General features: G+C 35.9%; 1 protein-coding gene across 3 annotated transcripts; it reads right to left on the reverse strand.

Annotated features, from left to right (window-relative positions):
- Positions 1 to 19,833: 19,833 nt before the first annotated feature.
- Positions 19,834 to 21,412, reverse strand: LOC110878385. Of its 3 annotated transcripts, none has more exons than XM_022126683.2 (4): positions 21,068 to 21,412; positions 20,844 to 20,951; positions 20,341 to 20,400; positions 19,834 to 20,250 (listed from the first exon to the last, which is right to left on the reverse strand). In XM_022126683.2, the coding sequence occupies exons 1-4, from the start codon at positions 21,158 to 21,160 to the stop codon at positions 20,239 to 20,241; spliced, it is 273 nt and encodes a 90-aa protein (XP_021982375.1). In that variant the 5' UTR covers positions 21,161 to 21,412; the 3' UTR covers positions 19,834 to 20,238. The 3 variants fall into 3 exon arrangements, with proteins under 3 accessions (XP_021982375.1, XP_021982373.1, XP_021982372.1); XM_022126681.2 differs by having other exon boundaries at positions 20,336 to 20,400; positions 21,072 to 21,410; XM_022126680.2 differs by having other exon boundaries at positions 20,336 to 20,400; positions 21,068 to 21,389.
- Positions 21,413 to 24,891: the final 3,479 nt, after the last annotated feature.

Genomic DNA, 24,891 nt, shown 5'->3' on the forward strand with positions numbered 1-24,891 from the left:
AAATACAATTAGCCCCCAAATTTTCTAGAAATGTGTGCTTTTTAAAACCCTAATCATCTCTTTCTATTTATAGCCTTACCATTTTAGGCTAATTACAATTAAGTCCCTAGAGATTAAAACTTACTAAAAGTAGCAATAAACATCAAGACTAATAAAATAAGATAATAAATATATTTTGTTTAAATCAAAATATATTTAATTATCCAAAGCACTATAACTATCAAATCTCGATCTTTCACACGTCATATCATTCTTCGAACTTCTCATGTCGACTTGCGCGTTGACTTTGTCTTGATGGCATTGACTTTGTTGACTTGATTCGTTGATAACATTAGACTACACGTTTTAGACCCAACATAATTCATCTGAAATCATGAGAGTTGGACACATCCAAGATCATTCGACTTACGCGTCTTGGACACATCCGAGATCATTCGAACTCATCCATCTCGGATAGTCCGAGATGATTCGAAATCATTCATCTCGGATGAATCCAAGACATAATTCATTCGAAATCATGACTGTTCATAAAATGTCAAGACTTGTTCGAAATCCTATTACTTTATAAAGCAGTTAATATGAACTAAAATTTTGCTCGGGGCTCCGCCCCGAACCCCAAGCGGGACCACACTGTCCCCATGCACCCCCCAGCGAACTCACCGCAGTTCGATCCAAACTAACAGGTGGTTTGCTATTAAATAATTGGTTTTGTAAATATTTAGTTAATTAATCAGAATCAGATAATGTTTTACAAAACCAAAATAGCTTAACTTGAATGAGCTTCTGATGTGTCATTTCTGGCCAAAGCTGATTTGATACATCTATTTATCGTTCAAGTATTACGAAAGCTATGTTGAGTGTGCATTACAAACGTGAATGTCTTAATATCTGGCCAAAGCTCATTTAATTCATTCATGTATAGCATACTTAACAAGTGCATAACTAAAGTGATTTTATCATTTTTGGCCAAAGTTGATTTGTTACAATCACTTTGCACACATGCTTAAATGATTACACTTCTGGCCAAAGCTGATTTGTCTTCGTTTAAGTAAAATTTAACTAAGTCTATTATTTTGATGTTAGTAAAAGACAATATCACAACTTCATAACAAAAATGGTCATTATTTATGCCTGCCTTAGTATAACGTGCCCTTAGATCACATTAGAACTACTTTCTTAGTATCATAACTTGCTCATCTTATTTCCACTATCAGCACCCAATTGCGGGATTCCACCTTTGATTGGTGATAACTTTGCTACATTGAAGGATGCTCTCATGCTTACGCTTGGATTGCTGGACTTTGATTATGCTCTAAGAGAGAATAAGCCAGCGGACCTTACTCCTCAAAGTACTGCTGCTGAGCAGATGACTCATGAAAAGTGGACTAGGTGTAACCGCATGTCTCTCATGTTTATGAAGCAGTCCATAAGAAATACAATCAGAGGAGCTATTCCTGATTCTGAAGATGCTAAAACCTACCTGGCTTCTGTGGAGGCGCAATTCAAGGGGACGTCTAAAGCACATGCTAGTACCCTTATCCTCAAGCTGGTGACAACTAAGTATGATGGGAGGAGCGGCACTCGTGAGCACATCATGATGATGAATGACATGGCCAATAAGCTGAAGGGGCTGGAAATGGAAATCAGTGATGGTTTCCTCGTTCATTTCATCATTACTTTGTTTCCTTCGTCCTTTGAAGCATTCAAGATCAATTACAACACTCAGAAGGACAAATGGACGATGAGTGAGCTGGTCGCTATGTGCGTACAGGAGGAAGAGCGTATGAGGATGGATCGCACTACTGATGTTGCTAACTTCACCACCTCCAACTCTAAGAAAAGGAAGAACAATCATCAGAGGAAGGATGCTTCAAAAGTCCAAAGGCCCAATCCCAATACAAGTGCACCTTCCAGCTCTAAGAACTTCTTAGGAAGAATCCACTGCAAGTTCTGTAAAAAGGCAAGACATATGCAAAAGGAATGTCCTGACTTTAAGGAGTGGCTGGATAAGAAAGGTAACGATTATTTTATGATACTTGAGTCCTATAATTTAAATGTTCCTGCAAATTCTTGGTGGTTTGATTCTGGTTCTATGGTTCATGTTACCAACTCAACTCAGGGATTCCTTACAATCCGGAAGCTGGAAAGAAACCAAAGAACGCTTAAGGTTGGGGATGATCGAGAATTAGAAGTGAAGGCCATTGCAACATTACAATTATTTATGAAAACTGGTTTATGTATTAAACTTTATGATACCTTATATGTTCCTGAGGTAACTCGGAACCTTGTATCAGGACCAAAGTTAGACATGGACGGTTTTATTGTTTCCCATGGTCATCGCAAACTCTCTATCCTCTATGATTATGTTCTTTATGGTACTGGTATTCTGGATTGTGGTCTCTATAAATTAGAACTAGATGATAATTATTCCAAATCTTTGTTGTCATATAACATTAATGAATCACTCACAAAGATGAAAGAGAAACGAGACTTAGAGACTTCGTCCATGTTATGGCATCAATGTTTAGGCCACATCTCAAAAGAACGATTACATCGTTTCTTAAAGGACGAAGTCTTACCTCCTCGCGATTTCTCTGATTTTGGAACATGTGTCAAATGTCTTAAAGGTAAAATGACATTAGCGAATAAGAAAGGTGCCACTAGGAGCTCTAATTTATTAGAACTCATTCACATTGACATTAGTGGTCCCTACCAAATCGCTGGCATAACAGGACATACTTCATTTCTCACTTTCATTGACGATTATTCTCATTGCATGTACTTATATCTTATTAAGGAGAAATCTGAATCTCTTACAACTTTTAAAGATTATAAGGCTGAAGTTGAAAAGCAATTAGATCGTCAGATTAAAGTTGTGAGATCAGATAGAGGCGGTGAATATTATGGAAGACATACTGATGTGGGTCAAGCTCTTGGTCCATTTTATGAGTTTTGTAAGGGCCAGGGGATTGTGAACCAATACACCATGCCTGGTACACCTCAGCAGAACGGTGTCACTGAACGAAGAAACCGTACCCTTATGAACATGGTGCGCAGTATGTTAGCCAACACTAATTTACCATTATTCCTCTGGACTGAATTGTTAAAAGCAGTTGTTCATATACTCAATAGAGTTCCTTCTAAGTATGTCCCTAAAACTGCTTATGAACTTTGGACAGGAAGGAAACCGAGTCTTAAATATATGAAAGTATCGGGCTGCATTGCTGAAGCAAAACTTTAAAATCCTTTCCTAAGGAGACTTGACCCTAAAACAGTTACATGTTTCTTTATCTGGTATCCTGATAACTCAAAGGGTTACCGTTTCTATTGTCCTTCCCATGTCCCCCGTATTGTTGAAACCAAGCGTGATGCGTTCTTGGAGGATTTCAAGGTCAGTGGGAGCAGTACCAACCCTTATGAAGAATTGCAAGAAGTACAAGATGTGGGGGGGGAGACTCGTCGCTTACCATTACTCCGATTACTCCTCTTGTACCCAATGCAACTACTGTACCTGAAGCTACTGCACCAACTCCAAATTTACCTCTACAATCAGAACCCATTATACCTCATGACGAAGGCACATCAAACGCTCAAAACCAAGACAATGCTGAACCCGATAATCAACTCAGGAGGTCATCTAGGCAAAGAAGGCCTACTAATTGGGATGATTATGTTACCTACCTGACTGAAATGGATCCCGGAAAGCTCAATGATCCTATCTCTTATAATGAAGCCATTAGAAGTGATCAGTTTTCTGAATGGAATAAAGCAATGATTGATGAGCTTGAATCCATGAAGAAAAATGACGTTTGGGATTTGGTAGAATTACCCAACGGTGTCAAACCCGTAGGATGTAAATGGGTGTTTAAAACAAAACTGGATCCGAATGGGAACGTTGAACGCTACAAAGCGAGATTGGTTGCAAAGGGCTACACTCAGAAAGAGGGAATTGATTATCAAGAGACGTTTTCACCTGTCTCTCGTAAAGATTCATTAAGGATCATCATGGCCCTAGTAGCTCATTTTGATTTAGAGTTGCATCAGATGGACGTTAAAACCGCTTTCCTTAAAGGAGACTTAAACAAAGATGTTTACATAAAACAACCTGAAGGCTTTAATCCTGAGGGTCAGGAGCATCTAGTCTGTAAGTTGAAGAAATCCATTTATGGGTTAAAACAAGCATCACGTCAGTGGTACCTCAAGTTTGATGAAGTCATGGAGAAACAAGGTTTTATGAAGAATCAAGTGGATCAATGCACCTACCTCAAGATGAGTGGTAGCAACTTTACTATACTTGTCCTTTACGTATATGATATTCTACTGGCAAGTAATAGTTTAGACATGTTGCATGAGTCGAAGCGGTTACTCTCGCATAACTTTGACTTGAAGGATCTTGGAGATGCTTCTTACGTCATTGGCATCGAAATTCACCGAGATAGACACAAAGGGATCTTAGGATTGTTTCAAAAGGCTTACATAGATCGTGTCCTTACACGTTACAACATGCAACAGTGCAAACCCTCTGTCGCTCCAGTAGTTAAGGGAGATGTTATCGGTTCATTCTAGTGTCCGACAACAGAGGTTGAGAAGGAGCAAATGAGCCAGATACCTTACGCGTCAGTAGTCGGGAGCCTGATGTATTCTCAAGTCTGTACTCGCCCAAATATCGCTTATATTGCTAGAATGCTAGGTCGTTATCAGACTAATCATGGCCTAGATCACTGGAAAGCAGCTAAGAAGGTACTTCGATATCAGCAAGGGACAAAAGAATATAAACTGACTTATAGAAGAAGTGATCATTTAGAAGTGGTAGGCTATTCTGATTCTGACTTTGCCAAATGCAAAGATGACAAGAAATCCACTTCAGGCTATATCTTTATGTTAGCAGGCGAACCTGTCTCATGGAAGAGTCATAAACAACAGTTGACCACAACTTCCACAATGATGGCAGAGTACATTGCTGTTTATAACGCAACCTGTCATGGAATGTTGCTTAGAAATCTGATCACTGGACTGAGAATCGTTAATTCCATTTCTAGACCATTGAAGCTTTACTGTGATAATTCAGCTGCCGTTAGTTTCTCGAATAGTAACAATTCGACTGGAGCTGGTTTATATCTCGATACAAAATATCTGTTCGTACGTGAACAAGTTGAGGAAAATAATCTTTGTATTGAGTATATTAGTACTAAAGATATGCTTGTGGATCCGATGACTAAAGGTGTCCCTCCTAAGGTTTACGAAGAACATGTTCGGAATATAGGATTTAGTAAAGACCTTGTTTAGCATATTGTACTAGCTTATGTTTTATGATTAATGAAATTTCCTCAGTTTGATTTTGTATGTCTCTTAGAATATGTTCAACCGGTATAATGGCATATAGACAAATAAAGTTACAAATCAAACAAAGGGCTTATGCGTATTTTGATCACAACGATTAGGTTTTAAATTAAGGCTATAATATGACTAATGGGGGTCCTGACGCATAATGATTCAACGACTGTATTTCTCTGCTATAATTCTTGTTTAAGGCTAAAATGAGTGTTAACTCCTGATCAGGCTTATCTAATATATTATTGTAAGTCCCGTATAACCGGATCTTTCAATGATATCAACCAATCTTGTGAGAGTGTGGAATCCAATCACAGGATGATTCAAGATAAATCGAAAAATATGAAAATCAAATAACACAATACCGAATCACCTTTAAACTTGCACACGATTCTATTACTATCAATTAGCAAAATCGTCTGGTACAAGCTTGCAACCAATCGTCTCTCTCTCTAGAGGAAATCTGTAACTGTGAATGTCCAACCCTAAAACAAGTTAGAAACTTGTTTATATACATACCTAAGCCCAAATCCCTACATGGGCTCCCCTTGGACCTGCTTGGCCCACATGGCCTAAAGCTTGGCCCAAGTGACCTATAAAGGTCCAAAACCTAATATAAACTAACCCGGTAAAGCCCAGTTCGTAACCATAGTCCGTTGTATTAATTTGATGCGTCAGTCTCACACTTTAGGGCCTAACAATCTCCCCCTAGACTGATGCCATCAAATTGTCTTCATAACTTGAATTCAGAAACGTCTTCAACGAGATCTATGGTTGTCGCTATGCTGCAGATGTTGTGGAAGTTCTTGACTTCTGAACCCTCAGCACTGGGTCTCTTTCTTCAACTTTTGTGGTTAGCTTCATATCAGGATCACGATCAGCTTTGCTTGAAAATCTTGTTAAAAAGAATGTGAGAGGAGGATTCTCAGCAGCTCTTTTCTTCTTCAATCTTTGTCTTTCAAGCAGGTTCACGGTACTTCTTCAAATGCACTTTCATTGTCAGACGGCGTCTCGTATCCGGTTCTTCTGACTCAGGTACATCTTGTTGTTGTGATGCTTTGGGCTTCTTCAGCAACTAACAGCATCTCAGTCTTCATCAACCCCTGTTCTTGATTGAAATCAAGTTCTGCACATGCTCACAAACTCATAAGCAAACATTTCTTATGCAACAGGGAGAGTACCACATGAACACTAGGTACATGAAATTTCACAATTTAAATTCTTTTAACTTTTGATGATCAGTCAAATCTTCAAGAACGGTTACATTTTTAATTTTTAAGAGAAACAAATAAACACACTATTTTTGGATTTTTGAATTTTTCTATTTTTTTTAATTTTTAATTTTCAAAAACTAAAACAAATAAAAAACTCAAAATATAAACAACTACCATAATATACAATTACAATTGCAAATGGGATCAAAATTCGTTCTCAGGCAGACTAAGGAACACTTTTCAGTACGAGCCTAATCAAACTGGTCTATGCGATTGCCAATATATTTGTCCACTTAAACTTTAACGACTCAACTTTCAATTTTCAACTTCGTGATATGCTTAAGGTAATATTATACTATTATACCCGTGTGTCCCATTCCAAGGCATACCCCCGCGATCAAGGTAAGCACAACGATTCATCGTAATAGGTGAGTATACTGATGTCATCCTTGAAGATATCCTGACTGTGCAGTCTGCATATAATCTGTTTTATCATGTTTTGATTTCTTAACAATGAACACCCAAATAAATACTAATCAAATCCCGGAAATATAAACAGCACACTCTATCATGCAAGTATCTTCCCTACCACATATTTCACAAGTCCAATCCAGATTTCTGAAATCTTAACTGGGAGTAGGTTGAGAAAAGAACAGAATAGATCTTTTGCAGAGATGATATATTATACAGATCAAATGAGTTTTTCTCAATTTGATATAGGTTTCTTGGGGTTTCTTTTGGGCACTAGAGGGCCTCTTTCGGGTGTATTAGATCTATAGCGCGACAACGTACAGCTAGGTCAGCATGTATCTGGATGCAGCAGAAGCTGTCGTTGCCTAGCACCTCCAGGTCAGCATGTATCTGGATGCAGCAGAGGAGGTACACGACTTTTTCAGATAAGATTTCAGAATCAGATCAAAATTGTGTGTATCGGGAAACATACAGACATTCAAATAGATATGAGCTAATTCCAAGTGACTTTCTTTCCTGGGGTCATGTACAATTTTAGTTCTAAGCAGAAGGACAACCAAGATATCCTCGGATGATTCAACAATATAAAGACCCGAAACCTCAGATGTTGGCTATCTATCAACGCAAGATTTAAGACCATAAAATCATACGCCTTTGGTATGTTACCCACATGATACATAGTTCGTTATGTTTATATCACTTGGTATCTTTTATCATGTTGAGCGTCAAGCCTATCGACATATCGCAGTAGATCCTAGTCTTTTCAGCTATGGCACCTTACATGTGTTAGTCAAACCCTTTAACACGAACATTTATTTCACTTCCCATATCATGCAATCTTTCTTTTTGGCTTTTTCATTTTTCTAATATTTTTGTATTTTTCTCATTTTCTCCCCCTAAACACTATATATGTCTCTCTCTCCCCCTAAATTTGTGCAGAAATCTTGGATTTTTGCGCAAATTTACCCTTTACAAGAGAAAGGACACTGTATATACAAGGTTATAAACTAAGAAAAAGAGAGAAAAATATTTTTGTTTAACCGTTCTGTCATCAGATAGATGACTAATCAAATTCAAATCAAAGTACTGAATTTAAACGGTACCTTGCTGATCATTTCTTACTTCTCTAATCTCCTCCAATGGAAACATATCATCTGTAAAAAAAATTTGAACTTTTTGCAACAGAGAAATGTTACCCGTTTTATCTCTGGAACAACCGCTATCAACATTCCAGAGATTGTCAACAGCTCCTCCTTGGTTGTTCCTGAAAAGTAAGGAGGTTAGTAAGACATGGGTACCCAGGCCATCGTGGTCCTGGGATTTCCTGAAGCATCAAAATAAGACACTTCTTTTAAACACAAGTCCCCTTTCATTTCAAGGATTGGAGATGTAGCTGCTTTTTGTTTTGCTCTCCAAATTTGTTTAGGCTTTTCTAGTTTCTTAGATGCCTTTGGCAAAACATTTGGCTTATCAACCTTGTTATTTTTCGAAACTTTTGTAGGTTTCAAAGCTTGTTTTCTTTTTGCTTTAGCAACATTCCAATCCCCATCAGAAGGTTTAACTGTGGGATTCACATTCTTCATTGCCTTAGGTGAAGATACCTTCATCGGCTTAGAATGATAGTTGCCCTTTGGTGTAACCCTCTGATTTTGCATATAGTAGGGTATGTAAGGACGATGTGTGCAATTTCGAGCAATGTGACCAGCAATGCCGCAATTGAAGCATGTTTGTCTCTTTACGTAGAATGCATTCTGATCAGCTGGATTTGCTCCTGAAGACCCTGAAGGACGAACCGGTCCTTTCTGTGCTTGATTTTGTTGCACATTTCTTGCAGACGACGATGAATTTGGATGTCTATACTTGTCGTTTGCAGGGGCCTTCTGTGGTGGAGATTTATTCTGAGTTTTCTTGTTTTGAGTAGACTGCACGTCATGTTCAGAAATCTCACCAGTCTTTCCGAAAGCTTTGTTAGCACAGTCAAATGCATATTTTTCACATTTGCCGTTAGTGACTGGCTTAACAAAAGTATTTTTCACATTACGGGCCTTTTGAGGACTATTGCTGCCCGTTGAGGACTGTGGAGAGCCTGCTTGTCTTTGATGTTTAGGCTTCTTCTTTCCACGTCCTTTACTTGCTTGCTTCGGCTCTTGTTGCTTGATCTGAGCCTTTTCGTCACCAACCGAAGGTTTAGACTGTTCAGCTTGCGCATTTGGAGCCTTGGTCACGTCAATCTTCACTTCTTCCTTTGACGAATTTTCAGCACAAGTCGGTTCTTCACATGACATCCTTGAGCTGAATTCACCAGAATCAACTGATTCCAATTTCTCAGAATCAGCTGCTTCAGGTGATTCGCGTTTGGAATCAGACGGTTCAGCCGGCTCATTCGTTTCATTTGCCGATTCAGTCTCTCTAACACAAGCATTAACGTTTTCACCCAAACCATCAGGCCTGACATTCTTCAACATAGATTGCAAAAATGAGCCAAAAATGTCACACACATGAGAACTTGACGCTTGTTCATTTTCAACGACACCTTCAACTTTAACTTCATCTGCAAGAGAAGACGAAGCATTAGGATCAAAAGTACCCTTGGAAACAATATTTATCGAAGGAGTCGCTTCTTTATCAACAGGTCTGCTGTTGATTGATGACTTATCAGTTTTAGGACCGTAAGTCATCTTGTTCTCATTCATCAATTCCTCCTCAGTCATAGGTAAGTATGTGTAATTGTCATTGTAAGGAGGAGGAACTTGATTAAAACCCAATCCCAACCCTTTTCTTTTCTGGTATGCTAGCTGTTGATCACACAGGTTTTTGACTAATTTGCTGGAAGAATCAAATTTTTTAATATTTAGCTCATTTATTTGATATCTATCTCTGATATCCTCCAGTTCCTTAGTCACATCGCATAGTTTTTCTTGAACCATGAAGAGTTGGGCTGTTTTTACACTAACATCATCCTTAAGTTTGATGATGTCTTTTCGCTGAGCTTCAATTTTATCTTTATAAAGCTTTTCATTCTTTGATAAAGTAAAATTTTTATTTTTTATGTCGTTGTATTCTTGAATCAACTCAGCATTGTTTAACCGATATGCCTCATTTCTATTTCTACACTCAGGAGTGCAAAATACAGAAAGTATCTCTTCACGCTCACGAGTAACTTCTTGAGCCATGGGTTTGTTAAACATAAATGCTGAATTTTGTGATGAGTCAGCATTGCCATAGGATTTGATGAGAGAGATCAGCTCATCTGACTTCATTTTGTAACAGTTGCCTTCGGTTGTCACTATTATCTGATTAACATTCATTAACCAACTACAGTTCCCTTTTATAGCCTCCAGAAGCTTTCTGTTGCTCACGCGAGTAGGCACCACCATTTCTGCCTTTTCCATTTCAGAGAGCAGTTCAGTAAACCGACCTGCAAGAGCTTCTATCGATTCACCGTATAAGTAACTGAATCCTTCGAATTTCTGCTCAAGCATCTCTCTTTTTGAAGACATTTTAAGATTTGATCTCCCAAAAAATATGATCTTTTAACTATTCCCTCAACACAATCTCAAGCGAGAACCCGTGCACTCGCTAACTGAAACCTTTTGCACGCGAAGGAACCTGCTTTCTGAACCGTACCTCAAAACCTGTCAAACCGAATTCACCACCAAACAAACCCCTTTTTTTAATTAATTAATTTTTTTTTTAATTATCAATTTGTTTTAATTTTTTTTTTATATATAAGAAAACTAATTATTATTATTATTATTATTATTATTAAAACCTAATGATTATGTAATGATGAGTTAATAATAATTATATAATGATTAACAAATGATTGTTTATGATTATATTATATTTGATCTCAATTAAAAGAAAAGCTGATATTATAAGTCCCTGATCAAGTCGTCGTCTTCTTCGATTTAAACACACCGAACCCTACTTATAAATCTCAGGCGACTGATCAAAGGTGGCGGTGCTCGGAGATGGAAACCGGAGATCGTTGGGGGTCACCGGAGAAGATGGACAATGACCAACCTTGAAACAGAAAACACGAAAACACGACTCGAAAACTCGGTAACTTGAGAACTCAAAAACACGTAATTCGTCGGAGATAGATGAAGATGATGGATCTGAAATCTCTGTGACCGGAGAAGATGATGGAGGGTATGATGGTCGACGGCGAGGGTTGATGAAGAGGATGACCGATGATGATGATGATGATGAACGGCGGAGGAGGTGGTTATGGAGGTGACGGAGGTGATGATGAACGGGGATGGGAACGTGGTGAACGATGACCGACGATGACCGAGATGATTGATTCAGACGATGACAGAGATGCAGGCCGGAGATGGTGTAGGTTGTAATGATGACGGTGATTCAGGACGGTGATTGACGACCGAGATGATTAATTCAGACGATGACAGTGAAAGTGATAAGAGATGGTTGCGACTCGGAACCGTGGTTGCGAGTCGGACGAGTCGGAACGGTGGTTGCGACTCGTAATGGAGTTGATGCGAGTCGTTATTGCGAGTCGGAGATTGCGAGTCGGAACGAAACCGTGAAGAGCCGAAACCTTGATTGCGACTTGATGAAGATGATCAGTGGTTGCGACTTGCTGTCGTTGAAGAAGGTGAAACGGTTGCGACAAAGGAGTTTGCGACTGAAGGTGTTTTAACTGAAGGTTGCGACTGGAACCTGAAGGTGTTTTAACTGGAGGTTGCGACTGGACCGATGAAGAAGGTTGCGACTTGAGAAGTTAGGACTCGGAACCGTTTAAAAAATCCTTTGCACTCTTGGAATCAGTTTAAAATTCAAACCAAATATTTGTTTTAAAAAACAAACAAGAAAGATATCCCGAGAATTTTGTGATTTCGGTAATTTTGGAAAAATCAAGAATTTTCAAAAATAAAAAATCCTTTAATTGGCACAATTTCGAGATTTTTTTTTTTTTAAATAAAGAATTTTTTTTAAAAATAAAAAAAATTCCTTTAACACAATTTTGAAACGGATCAAGGAGCAAATTATGGCAATTTTTCAATAATAACCCGATGAACACGATGAAGAACGCTAAGAACACGAAGAACACCGAACCAAAAATAACGAAAATCTTGAATCTTTGATATCACACCGAGCCTAGAAACAGGTTCTAAAGGCTCTGATACCACTTGTAAGTCCCGTATAACCGGATCTTTCAATGATATCAACCAATCTTGTGAGAGTGCGGAATCCAATCACAGGATGATTCAAGATAAATCGAAAAATATGAAAATCAAAGAACACAATACCGAATCACCTTTAAACTTGCACACGATTCTATTACTATCAATTAGCAAAATCGTCTGGTACAAGCTTGCAACCAATCGTCTCTCTCTCTAGAGGAAATCTGTAACTGTGAATGTCCAACCCTAAAACAAGTTAGAAACTTGTTTATATACATACCTAAGCCCAAATCCCTACATGGGCTCCCCTTGGACCTGCTTGGCCCACATGGCCTAAAGCTTGGCCCAAGTGACCTATAAAGGTCCAAAACCTAATATAAACTAACCCGGTAAAGCCCAGTTCGTAACCATAGTCCGTTGTATTAATTTGATGCGTCAGTCTCACACTTTAGGGCCTAACAATTATGATTTAATATTTAATCTAATAGCCATTATAATCATTTACATTATATAGATCAAAATATATAATAACCTATTAAATAATTAGTTGGTAATTGTTGATGGACCATATTACCCTTATTAACTAATTAGGTTTCCTCTTGGGTGCTTATATAAGGAGACTTATGTAGAGGTTCTAAGGTTAGACACATAACCTAATTATCTTAACATCAATTTCGGCCTCCCTCTCCAAAACCGAACTCCTTATTCGGTTTCATCATCACCATCATTATTTTGCACCCTAAGAAGGAACCAGATCACACTGACAAACATGTCGAACTCGATGGCCTCATCTCTCACTGGATTCTCCTCTGCAATGTCTGCTGTAACAGGTATGTTTTCGTGTTTTCCCTCATGTTTAAACAGAACTGATCAACAACGATTTCATAGATGATCGGATTTGTTAATTCTGATCTTGTTCCGGCAGTTTAAGAGATTATCGGATCTAATTTTGATTACGATTTTGTGTCGGTGGTTTCAGAGATGATAGGATCTGTTAGTTCTTCGCTTGGTGTAGTAATAAAGAATTATCTTACATACTGCAAAAGTGCTAGACAAGTTGTCATTCATGCTTCATGTTTGTTCATTATGTCGTTAAATCAATGTATCTGTCACTTTTCGGAGAAAACAAATATGTGCTATGTAATTGGTGTGTTGCTTTGATCTATTCTAGCTCTTTCAATTGGGTGTGGGTGGTGATGGTGGTGGAGAAGTTGCAGGTGGGGAGTTGGGTGGTGGTGGTTGGAAGAGAGAAGGGAGAAGAAAGACAGGTGTATTAGTTTAATTAGATATTTAAATAAACTATAAGTGGACCCTACTTTCTTTTAATTAGATATTTAAATAGATAATTAATAACATTTTTTAATAGTAAGGGTATTTTAGTCATTTCGCACCCACCTAACACCAAAAACTAATCCCCATCTGCACCAGGGACTTTCTGGGAATGAAATTGCAAAATTTGGGGACTATAGCTGTAATTTTAGAAAGTTATGGACTAAAGGTGAAAAATGGGCAAACAACAGGGACTATCCGGGCATTTTTCTCTAGAACAAATGTCAGTATCCCTTTGTGCATGTGTACAATTTTTTTTTGTTAGACGAGACAAATGTAATTAGACTTCACCATTATAATAAACTTTTGGGTAAATTACACTTTTTGTCCTTTATGTTTGTACCGAATTGCCTTTAACTTCAATAATTACAGTCACAATCATTTATTTGCAAAATTTGTTACACTCTACGTCCTTTAGTACTAACCAGGTTAAAATTTTCAGTCAAGTTTATTCACTTAAGGGTATTTTGGTCAATTCATGTTTTTATTTAAATGTTTAATAAATAAAACAAAAAAAACGCATATACACTTCATTTTCCCTAATTTTCTAACCCTAAAACCCTAACCATCACATTTGCACAGTTTAAAAATATCATGTAATGCGTAATCAGAACTCGTTACAAAGCTAGACGTGCATTTGCACCGTGTAAATGACTTTATCAACATATGCATTGCTTAAATAGGTTAGATCACATTTGCAATGTGCAAATGGATTACATTCATGCGGTAAATGGTACGTACATACTTTTTGTTGCACAGTGCGTTACACCATCACATTATTTTAATTTTAAAAAGTATAATAATGCTTTACTCAAATTAAAATAAAATAAAATAAAATTCTCGATTATATTTTATAAGTTTCTTAAATAAATAATGAAGTACATATTTGAAGGAAAAATATCAAATAGGAAGTTTAGTTTGGGTAGGAAGGATATGAAGCAATAAGAGAATGACATGTGGCAAAGATGAAAAAACATAAGGAGGGCATTTTGGTCAAAACTCACCATTTCAAAAAAAAACACAGCATATGCAAATAATTTCTCTTCCCGTATACTCAAATCCACCATTTTCAAAACCATAAACTACTACATCACAACCAACACCACCACCTACGATCGCCACCATCTTGCCGAAAACTAGATCTGAAACCACCACCACCTTCAACCACCTGTTGGGTTTTTCATATCTGACACCACCATTCCACCATCCACCGGCACCAGTTTCCCCACGGTGTATCGGAGTTCTTTCTCCGTCCACCGTCGTTAATCATAGTTCTTTTGTAAGTTGTGTTATTTTTTATTTTCATTCCGTTTTAGGTTATCAAACCTCAATTGCGTTTTTCACCCATTATGTTTTAGTTATAGTTCTTTTCATTTTTGTTCTTCTGGATGTTAAAGTAGAGGCATGACCATGCTAAAATAGAAGCATGATCATGTTGGAATAAATGCATGACCACGTTAAAACTTATTGCGTTTTAGAACCTGCATTGCAAAGAACATGATCATGCTTAGATAGAGACATGATCATGTTGGAACTAAGGCATACCCATGTTAAAACTACATTGCTTTTTAGAACCTATATTAAAACTCCATTGCTTTTTAGAACACACAGTGTGATTTTGGGTTTCATTGTGTCTTAGAATTTGGAGTGTAAAGAACATGATCATGCTTAAATAGGTTATATCACATTTGCAATGTGCAAATGGATTACATTCATGTGGGTAAATGGTGCGTACATACTGTTTTGTTGCACAATGCGTTACACCATCACATTATTTTAAAAAGTATAATAATGCTTTACTCAAATTAAAAGATAAGAAAATAAAATTCTCGATTATATTTTATAAGTTTCTTAAATAAATAATGAAGTAAAGGGAAAATATCAAATAAGAAGTTTAGTTTGGGTAGGAAGGATATGAAGCAATAAGAGGATGACACGTGGCAAAGATGAAACAACATAAGGAGGGGCATTTTGGTCAAAACTCACCATCTTAAAAAAACTCAGCATCTGCAATTCATTTCTCTTCCCGTATACTCAAATCCACCATTTTCAAAACCATAAACTACTACATCACAACCAACACCACCACCCCACCTACGATCGCCACCATCTTGCCAGAAATTAGATCTGAAACCACCACCACCTTCAACCACCTGTTGGGTTTTTCAGATCTGACACCACCATTCCACCATCCACCGCCACCAGTTTCCCCAAGGTGTATCGGAGTTCTTTCTCTGTCCACCGTCGTTAATCAGAGTTCTTTTGTAAGTTGTGTTATTTTTTATTTTCATTGCGTTTTAGGTTATCAAACCTCAATTGCGTTTTTCACCCATTATGTTTTAGTTAGAGTTCTTTTCATTTTTGTTCTTTTGGATTTTAAAGCAGAGGCATGACCATGCTAAAATAGAAGCATGATCATGTTGGAATAAAATGCATGGCCACGTTAAAAGTTATTGCGTTTTAGAACCTTCATTGCAAAGAACATGATCATGCTTAGACAGAGGCATGATCATGTTGGAACTAAGGCTTACCCATGTTAAAACTCCATTACTTTTTAGAACACACAGTGTGATTTTGGGTTTCATTGTGTCTTACAATCTAGAGTGTAAAGAACATGATCATGCTTAAATAGGTCAGATCACATTTGCAATGTGTAAATGGATTACATTCATGCGGGTAAATGGTGCGTACATACTGTTTTGTTGCACAATGCGTTACACCATCACATTATTTAAAAAAGTATAATAATGCTTTACTCAAATTAAAAGAAAAGAAAATAAAATTCTTGATTATATTTTATAAGTTTCTTAAATAAATAATGAAGTACATATTGGAAGGGAAAATATCAAATAAGAAGTTTAGTTTGGGTATGAAGGATATGAAGAATAAGAGGATGACATGTGGCAAAGATGAAAAAACATAAGAAGGGGCATTTTGGTCAAAACTCACCATCTTAAAAAAAACCCAACATCTGCAATTCATTTCTCTTCCCGTATACTCAAATCCACCATTTTCAAAACCATAAACTACTACATCACAACCAACACCACCACCACCACCTACGATCGCCACCATCTTGCAAGAAACTAGATCTAAAACCACCACCACCTTCAACCACCTGTTGGGTTTTTCAGATCTGACACCACCATTCCACCATCCACCGCCACCAGTTTCCCCACGGTGTATCGGAGTTCTTTCTCCGTCCACCGTCGTTAATCAGAGTTCTTTTGTAAGTTGTGTTATTTTTTATTTTCATTGCGTTTTAGGTTATCAAATCTCAATTGTGTTTTTCATCTATTATGTTTTAGTTAGAGTTCTTTTCATTTTTGTTCTTCTGGATGTTAAAGCAGAGGCATGACCATGCTAAAATGGAAGCATGATCATGTTGGAATAAAGCCATGACCACGTTAAAACTTATTGCATTTTAAAACCTGCAGTGCAAAGAACATGATCATGCTTAGACAGAGGCATGATCATGTTGGAACTAAGGCATACCCATGTTAAAACTACATTGCTTTTTAGAACCTATGTTAAAACTCCATTGTTTTTTAGAACACGCAGTGTGATTTTGGGTTTCATTGTGTCTTACAATCTGGAGTGTAAAGAACATGATCATGCTAAAATAGAAGCATGGCCATGTTGGAACAAAAGCATGCCATGTTAAAACATAAACATGGTCATGTTAAAACTCCATTGCTTTTTAGAACCTACAGTGCAAAATAATGATTTTGGTTTCATTGCGTTTTACAAGCAAAGAACATGATCATGTTAAAATAAAAGCCTGGTCATGTTGGAACAAAAACATGACCATGTTAAAACTCTATTGTTTTTTAGAACCTACAGTGCAAAATATTGATTTTGGGTTTCATTGGGTGCAAAGAACATGATTATGCCAAAATAGAAGCATGGTCATGTTGGAACAAAAGCATGGCCATGTTAAAACTTCATTGGTTTTTAGAATCTGTAGTGCAAAATCTTGATTTTGGGTTTCATTGCGTTTTAGAACTGGAGTGTAAAAGAACATCAAAGAACATGATCATGTTAAAGGGAAGCATGATCATGTTAAAAAAAAGGGGTAATTGCACAGTACCTCTGACCGCGGGAGGGATCTCCCTCCCCAAGCTAGCGACCCGACAACGCTGCCTGGCGTTGACTACCCAGCCGTTTTGAGGGGAGCGAAGAGCCTGCAAGCAGGATTCGAACCCGAGCACTTTAGGCCTCAAACCGGTTTAACTTGGGTGCCGGTGGCCATTGGGCTGACACCCAATGGTTAGAAGCATGATCATGTTAAAATCCATTGCGTTTTAGAACCTGAATGTTGAAACAGAGGCACGACCATGTTAAACAAAGGCATGACCATGTGAAACCCATTGCTTTTAGGTACATTTTGTTCGTAATTTGAGTACAAAGAACATGATCATGTTAGAATAGAGGCATGACCATGTTAAAACATAGTCACGACCATAAGAAACCCGATTGCGTTTTAGAACCTGGGTTATAGTGTGTTGTTCTATCCATTGCGTTTTACGCATCTGGGTTTTCGATTTTTTTTTCAAAAGTACAACATAGTGTGCTCGTTTTAAAGATAAAAAAAACACTCTTTTTTTTGTGCAATTTTTATAGAAAAATATTGTCGTATGAAAAAAGTTATTAACGTTTTAAAAACAATGAGGAATTGTTGAATTTCACCATTTAATCTTAGCAATTGATTATTTAATAGATGGTCAAGATTACTTGCTAGACTTTCTATCCAAATAAACTTCCTAGTATATCCTGACCCATATTTGAATATAAAACTGTAGGACTAAATCTAAAGAAAAAAAATCACAAAAGATGCAAACTTTCTTGTTTTACCCTTACTATCCATTATCTAATATAACAATTTGCCTTGCAGACAGTCACCTTAGGTGACTTTTGTTAGTAACATATTTACACACATGAACAATATAACTTCCATTATTTACCTTTTTATATTTAAATCTAGTTTCACCAAAGAAATTTACATTCAAATAGTTTTTAAAATAACCTACACTTTTCATTCTTTATGTCTATACCAACTTAAAGGTGTTGTCCTTCAACAGAGGCTTTTAGTACAAAAATTGAAACAAAAAACCCTTTTGACTAACAGGTGTGCCGTTTAACGAAGACATGCGCCACCCAAATGAGGGCAAGGTCATCTATTTACCCCCATCTAGGGTTGTAAATGAACCGAACGAACACGAACAAAGCCATGTTCGTGTTCGTTCGTTAAGGAAATTAACATGTTCGTGAACTGTTCACGAACGCATACCGAACAAAAGTTTATGTTCGTGTTTGTTCGTTAAGGAAATTCAATTGTTCACGAACAGTTCTGAACACGAGTCTCGAACACAAACGAACACAAGCAAATAAAAACATTGTTATCCTTAAACAGTGAAAATAAATAGTTAAATACAACCATCAAATGATAAACAAAACACAAGAAGTCTACTACAACCATCAAACGATAAATCAAGTTTAACTAGCTTAGACATAATTATCCCAAAAAAATGTCTTAGAATGTCCAAATTTTAGCTAACTTAGAAAAAATAGAGTTTCAAGTTTTCAATATGTTTAGATAAAAGGTTTATTATTTATTGTTTTTTAATATAATTAAACGAACGTAAACGAACGAACATGAACTAACGTAACCGAGCATATTACCGAACGTTCACGAACGCAGTCGAACGAACGAGACCTATGTTCGTGTTCGTTCGCTAAGCTAACCGAACGAATTTTTTTGTTCGTGTTCGTTCGTTAAGCTAATCGAACGAACATAAACGAACTTCCCACTGTTCGCCGAACGTTCGGTTCGTTTACAGCCCTACCCCCATCTCTTCATCGGAAATAAGAGCCACGCTCTCATTCTCTCCCTCTTCAAGTCATATGAACGATCATTTTGATAATTGGTAAACCCCAATTTCACACTTTTGCCCCCAAGATAGCGCATCGGCTCTGCATTCAATTACCATACAATTCATTCACGCCAACTTGATTAAGGTGTTCTCGAATGCAAAATCGATGAGCCATTATATTGGTGCATCTAAAACTACTTGTAATGTAAGGGTTACATACACCCTCACCCCTAAAATATTACATGTGTCACATCGTGGATACTTCGTACGCCGTGCACACAAAAATCACTTTGTACATCAACAACCCCAACCCTGTTTATATAAATAGAAATCAAGACCAATGAAACTATGATAATATGATTCAAGATTTTTAGGATTAAAGTGATGTTTTGGTTCCAACTTATTTAATGATTCTATATAAAAAAAAATGTACTTTCAAAATAATGAAAAATAGTAAATAACAAAGAACATATCAAGTACCTTTTAGTATTCCCATAAATAACTGTAACTACAAATTGCAGTCAAGAAATTCAAAAGAAAATGTCACAACAGAACTGCTCATTATCAGTCTGCACTTAAAATACAACTAGAGCAGCTGAATACGCATTTTTATTTTACCTATTTAACCTGTTAGAGATACAAAATCATCCCATTCACAAGGGGCCGAAACTATCACCTCTATGCACTATGAACATGTCATTTAAGAGATTCAACAATTTGCATAGAAAATCACCTTATTTTTTGGAACGTGGGTCACGGCTAAGACCATGCTTCCTCAACGTGTCGATGTAACTTCTCATGAGGGTGAATTTGTTGCTTCCAAGATAATAGAAATAGTCCCATGTATATATCCCAGTTTTATGCAAGTCATCAAAAAGCAACCTAAATTAACCACCCAACACAAAACTACTCAACTTAATATTTGTAGCGGCTATCACTAGACTATCATTTAATCGTCAATACCTACCTTACCCCGTAGTTTCCTATGGGTTCTGCAGACATGATCCCTACATGCCGGCGCCCATAAATGACCTGGTTTAAAAAGGTTTGACGCTGGTATCAGAACATAGTGATATGCAAATCCATGTTTGATATAATGGTCCATCAGAAACTATTCAAGTAATGACCACATTTTCTAGCTTCAATAAACGGGCCAAGTTTAGGTTGACGTGTTCACGCAGACATGCTATATGGGTCGTCTCAAGGTTGACATGTTTAACCCATTTAATTAAAAAGACGACCCACTAACCCATTTATTACAAACCGTTTGACGCTCAGATAGATGGTTAAAGGTGTAATATTAAGATCACACAAATTTAAATGGGCCGTCGTGTTCAATTTGAACAAATCAATCTAGTAACCGGACACAATGGACGGCCCTAGATTGAGTTGGATGAAGAAGCATAGCTGTTCATCCAGTTTGCTGTTTGCATGAGCAAAAAGTGTAGGTTTGAAAGTTAAAGAAGATTGATTACCTTTTGACCAGCAATTGATCTGATCTTACTATCAACAGCAGGGCTGAAGACCCTGAGATATTCAGCCTGCAACTTGTACAGACTTCCATCAGCAAATTCAACCTCAACCTAACTCCAACATCCCAAAAATTAATTAAATTTACTAAATAGGTACTCATGTGTATCTAATATGTAGCTACTGTATAAACGAGACAAAGAAGAGAAATTAAAGTAGAATAAAATACATGCTTTGGAGGATGGAGAGCAAATCTGAGCATTCGAGGACAGTCTCCGGCCGTCGTGCTTAAGCTCCATTTGGCTCTCCATACGGCAGACATTTTTGCACACAACTCCAAAGCTCTTGATATCTCTCTCTCTCTCTCTCTCTCTCTCTCTCTCTTGCTAACAATCGACAGTTTATTTGGCCGTACGTGTTAAGAGATCACCTCTCGGATGGATTCCGGTGTCAATTCCGGCAACTATATGGAGAAGATTATACGCCAAACAGTGGAATCGTTCGATGTGAAGGTTGTTGTTCCAAAACCTCGAATGGTGCCGGTGAAGTGCAGGTTTATCCTTTTGGGCCAGCCCGTTGGGCCTCTGTTTGTTGGAAATATTTCTTCGAGTAATTTTTTGGGCTTTTTCGTTGTACTTACTACTTAGTGAGAACAGTATGAAACATAAAGTAAGATGTGTAGAAAAAAACAATTATGCGCGGAACCGGTCCCGAGAAAAAAAAAAACATGAAACCGGTTATTTTTTACCCGGGTATTTTGTACCCTTAATTGAAGCCGACTCTACCCGTAGGGTATGGATAGAGTATACATTTTAAGATCAATACTCGTACCCGATTAATACCCGGAACCGGTCATGCTCTATTCTGAACCCGGTTATACCCTATAATCGATACCAATTTTCTTAATACCTAATAGAATACCTAAATTTTTAAAGTATATTTTTATGTTTACTTTACAACTTTTATATTTAAGTTTTTTTAAAAATGCATATTATAAATCAAATAATTTATACTTGAGTGAATTTATGTTATTGTAATTTGTTTTAATTATTTTTATAAATTACAAACCAAATTTAATTTTTAAACGAATTTATTTTTGTGTAAAATAATAAAAAAAACTTATTATTTAAAATGGGTATTAACACCCGAACCCATACCCAGTTCCAATACCCAGTCCAGGGGCGGACCCACGTTAAGCGGAACGGGGTCCCCGGACCACAATCTTTTTTTAAAAAGTAGTAGAAGCGGTATATAAAATTTTCTATGGACCCCATAAAATAATTTAGTTGGACCCTATAACAATGAGAGTGAACTTGGTGCAGTGGTAAAACCCCTTGTTTATACACGAAAGGTCCCAGTTAGATACTTGTTTGTTTCGTTTTTGTGTTTTTTTTAAACCTGATTTTAAATTAATCACTCTTTTTTTTTTCCTATTTCAATTTTTTCTCACCTATATATTTAGCTGAAAGTGTAGTAAATGAAACTTGTAATTTAGTTATGATATTGTTTTCTATTATGTTTCTCGACCCGACCCGAACAACGATCGATCCAAAATATTTGAACACCGGAAAAATGGGACCCCATTGTCCAAAAATCCTGGGTCCGCCACTGACCCAGTCAATACTTGAACTCGATCATACCCTACCCAGGTACATAGGGTATGATTTTTTCCTCAATACTCGTACCACACCCCTACATAGTTTCTCTCAATACCCGATTTTCCAATATCTTATCATATCCGAAACCGAATTCATACCCTGAACCTTGTATTAAAAAAACCCGATTTACGCAGCTCTACTAAAAAGTATCCTTTGTTTGAGAGGTGTACAAAAAATCCTAATTCAAAATCTATCTAAAAAATAATTTGAAATTGATTAGATAGGAAATCAGATTTTTTTGAAACTGGGTACAATCCAACTCTGCAGGATCCAATTTGAATTTCAAACTTTTCAACTTTATCTTCTCGCATTGGATACTATCCGGATTCTTTTGGTGTGGATTTAAAAAATTCGGTTTCTTTTTCTTTTCATAATATGGATTTTACTGAGTTTACCTTATATACTTACTAGGTTATAACCCCGTGTATTACACGGGTTAAATAAATAAATTTTATATACTAAATAATAAAACAATATATCTTTAAAAACTTCTTTATTGCACGGGTTGAATAAATATAATTTTATATATTAAATAATAAAAAGTTATATCTATAAGAACAATATTGTACGGGTTGAATAAATGTAATTTTATATACCAAATAAAAAAGTTATATCTTTAAAACACGTGTATTGCACGGGTTGAATAAATGTAATATTGTTTACCAAATAATAAGAATAATACATCATTAAAAACCTCATTTATTACACAGGTTGAATAAATATAATTTTATATACCAAATAATAAAAAAATACATCTTTAAAAATATGCGTATTACACGGTTTGAACAAATGTAATTTTCTGTACTAAATAATAAAAAAATATATATCCTTAAAAAACCCCGTGTATTGTACGAATTGAATAAATCTAATTTTATACATCAAATAATAAAAATTTATATCTTAAAAACCTCATGTATTACATGGGTCGAGTAAATGTAATTTTGTAGAGTGAAAATAAAAATATTTAATATATTTACACAAAGTTTGGTTTTCGTGATTAAAATAGATTATTCTGTTGTTGCAAAATTTGTTAACGAAATATCAATAAATTTAAGCCTTTATTTAAAACTACGTAAATTTATAAATGATAAATAATATTAGTTAATTTTATATTAAGTTTAGTAAAACCTGTTTGATACCAAACTAAACAAAATATTCAAATATATAGTTAAGATCAAATTAGATAATTAAGTTTGAATTTTAAGTAAATAGATAAATATAAACGTAATAATTAATTCAACTAAATAATAGAGTAAATTACGACCTTGACCCCCGTGATTATATCACTTTTACCCTTTTAGCCCAAACAATAATTTTTTAACATCTAAACCCCCAACGTCTAGCCCAAACAATAATTTTTTAACATCGAAACCCCCAACGTCTTTTTTTTCTAACCTTTTTGGCCCCTAACGTCTTTTTTTCTAACACTCTTGGCCCCTAACATTTAATGGATGGGGTTAGTGTTAGGGGCCAAAATAGTTAAAAAAGAAGACGTTGGGGGCTCAGATGTTAAAAATAACATTTAATGGATGAGGTTAGTGTTAGGGGCCAAAAGGGCTAGAAAAGAAGATGTTGGGGGCTCAGATGTTAAAAAATTCTTTTTTGAGCTAAAAGGGTAAAAGTGATATAACCACATGGGCCATTTACTCTAAATAATATTATAAATTAGAAGAAGATTAAACTAAATAATAATTATCCATAACATATTAAATTAAATAATATTTAGTAGAAGGATTATCTATAATTAATTAGAAAATATTAAATTAAAATAATAATTATCTATAATAGATGCCCTAATATGATGACAAGTGTTCTAAAAGTGGTTTCTTTTATTATATAGTATAGATTATTTGTTAATTTGGTATTTCTTTTATCAAGTTACTAGGTTAAAACCCCGTGTATTACACGGATTGCATAAATATAATTTTCATATAATAAATAATAAAAAAATATATTAAAAAACTCGTATATTTCACGTGTTGAATAAAATATAATGACATATGTTAGTAAAACAGTCATCAAGATTTATTTTTAAAAATGAATATTGATATACTATTTACTTATATTATAACATTTTATTGTGTTTTTTTTATTTTGCATAAATGTAATTTTATATAATAAATAATAAAAAAGATATATCTTAAAAAAAACTCGTATATTGCATGTGTTTAATAAAATATAATGTTATATGTTAACACATACAATCATCAAGATTTATCTTTTAAAAATGAACTTTAAATGTACTATTTACTTATTATAACACTAGGTTAGAACCCCGTGTATTACACGAGTTAAATAAATGTAATTTTATATATTAAATAATAAAAAGTTATATCTTTATGAAACTCGTATATTTTACGGGTTAAATAAAAGTAATTTTATATATCAAATAATA

The sequence above is a fragment of the Helianthus annuus genome, chromosome 9 (assembly GCF_002127325.2).
Source record: "Helianthus annuus cultivar XRQ/B chromosome 9, HanXRQr2.0-SUNRISE, whole genome shotgun sequence".
NCBI lineage: Eukaryota > Viridiplantae > Streptophyta > Magnoliopsida > Asterales > Asteraceae > Helianthus > Helianthus annuus.

Coding starts and splice junctions, on each gene's coding strand:
- LOC110878385 (XM_022126680.2), bottom strand. CDS start 21,160: ATGTCTGCCGTATGGAGAGCCAAATGGAGCTTAAGCACGACGGCCGGA. Junction 20,952..21,067: donor CTCTCCATCCTCCAAAGCAT/GTATTTTATTCT, acceptor TGTTGGAGTTAG/GTTGAGGTTGAATTTGCTGA. Junction 20,251..20,335: donor ATAGGAAACTACGGGGTAAG/GTAGGTATTGAC, acceptor TGGTTAATTTAG/GTTGCTTTTTGATGACTTGC.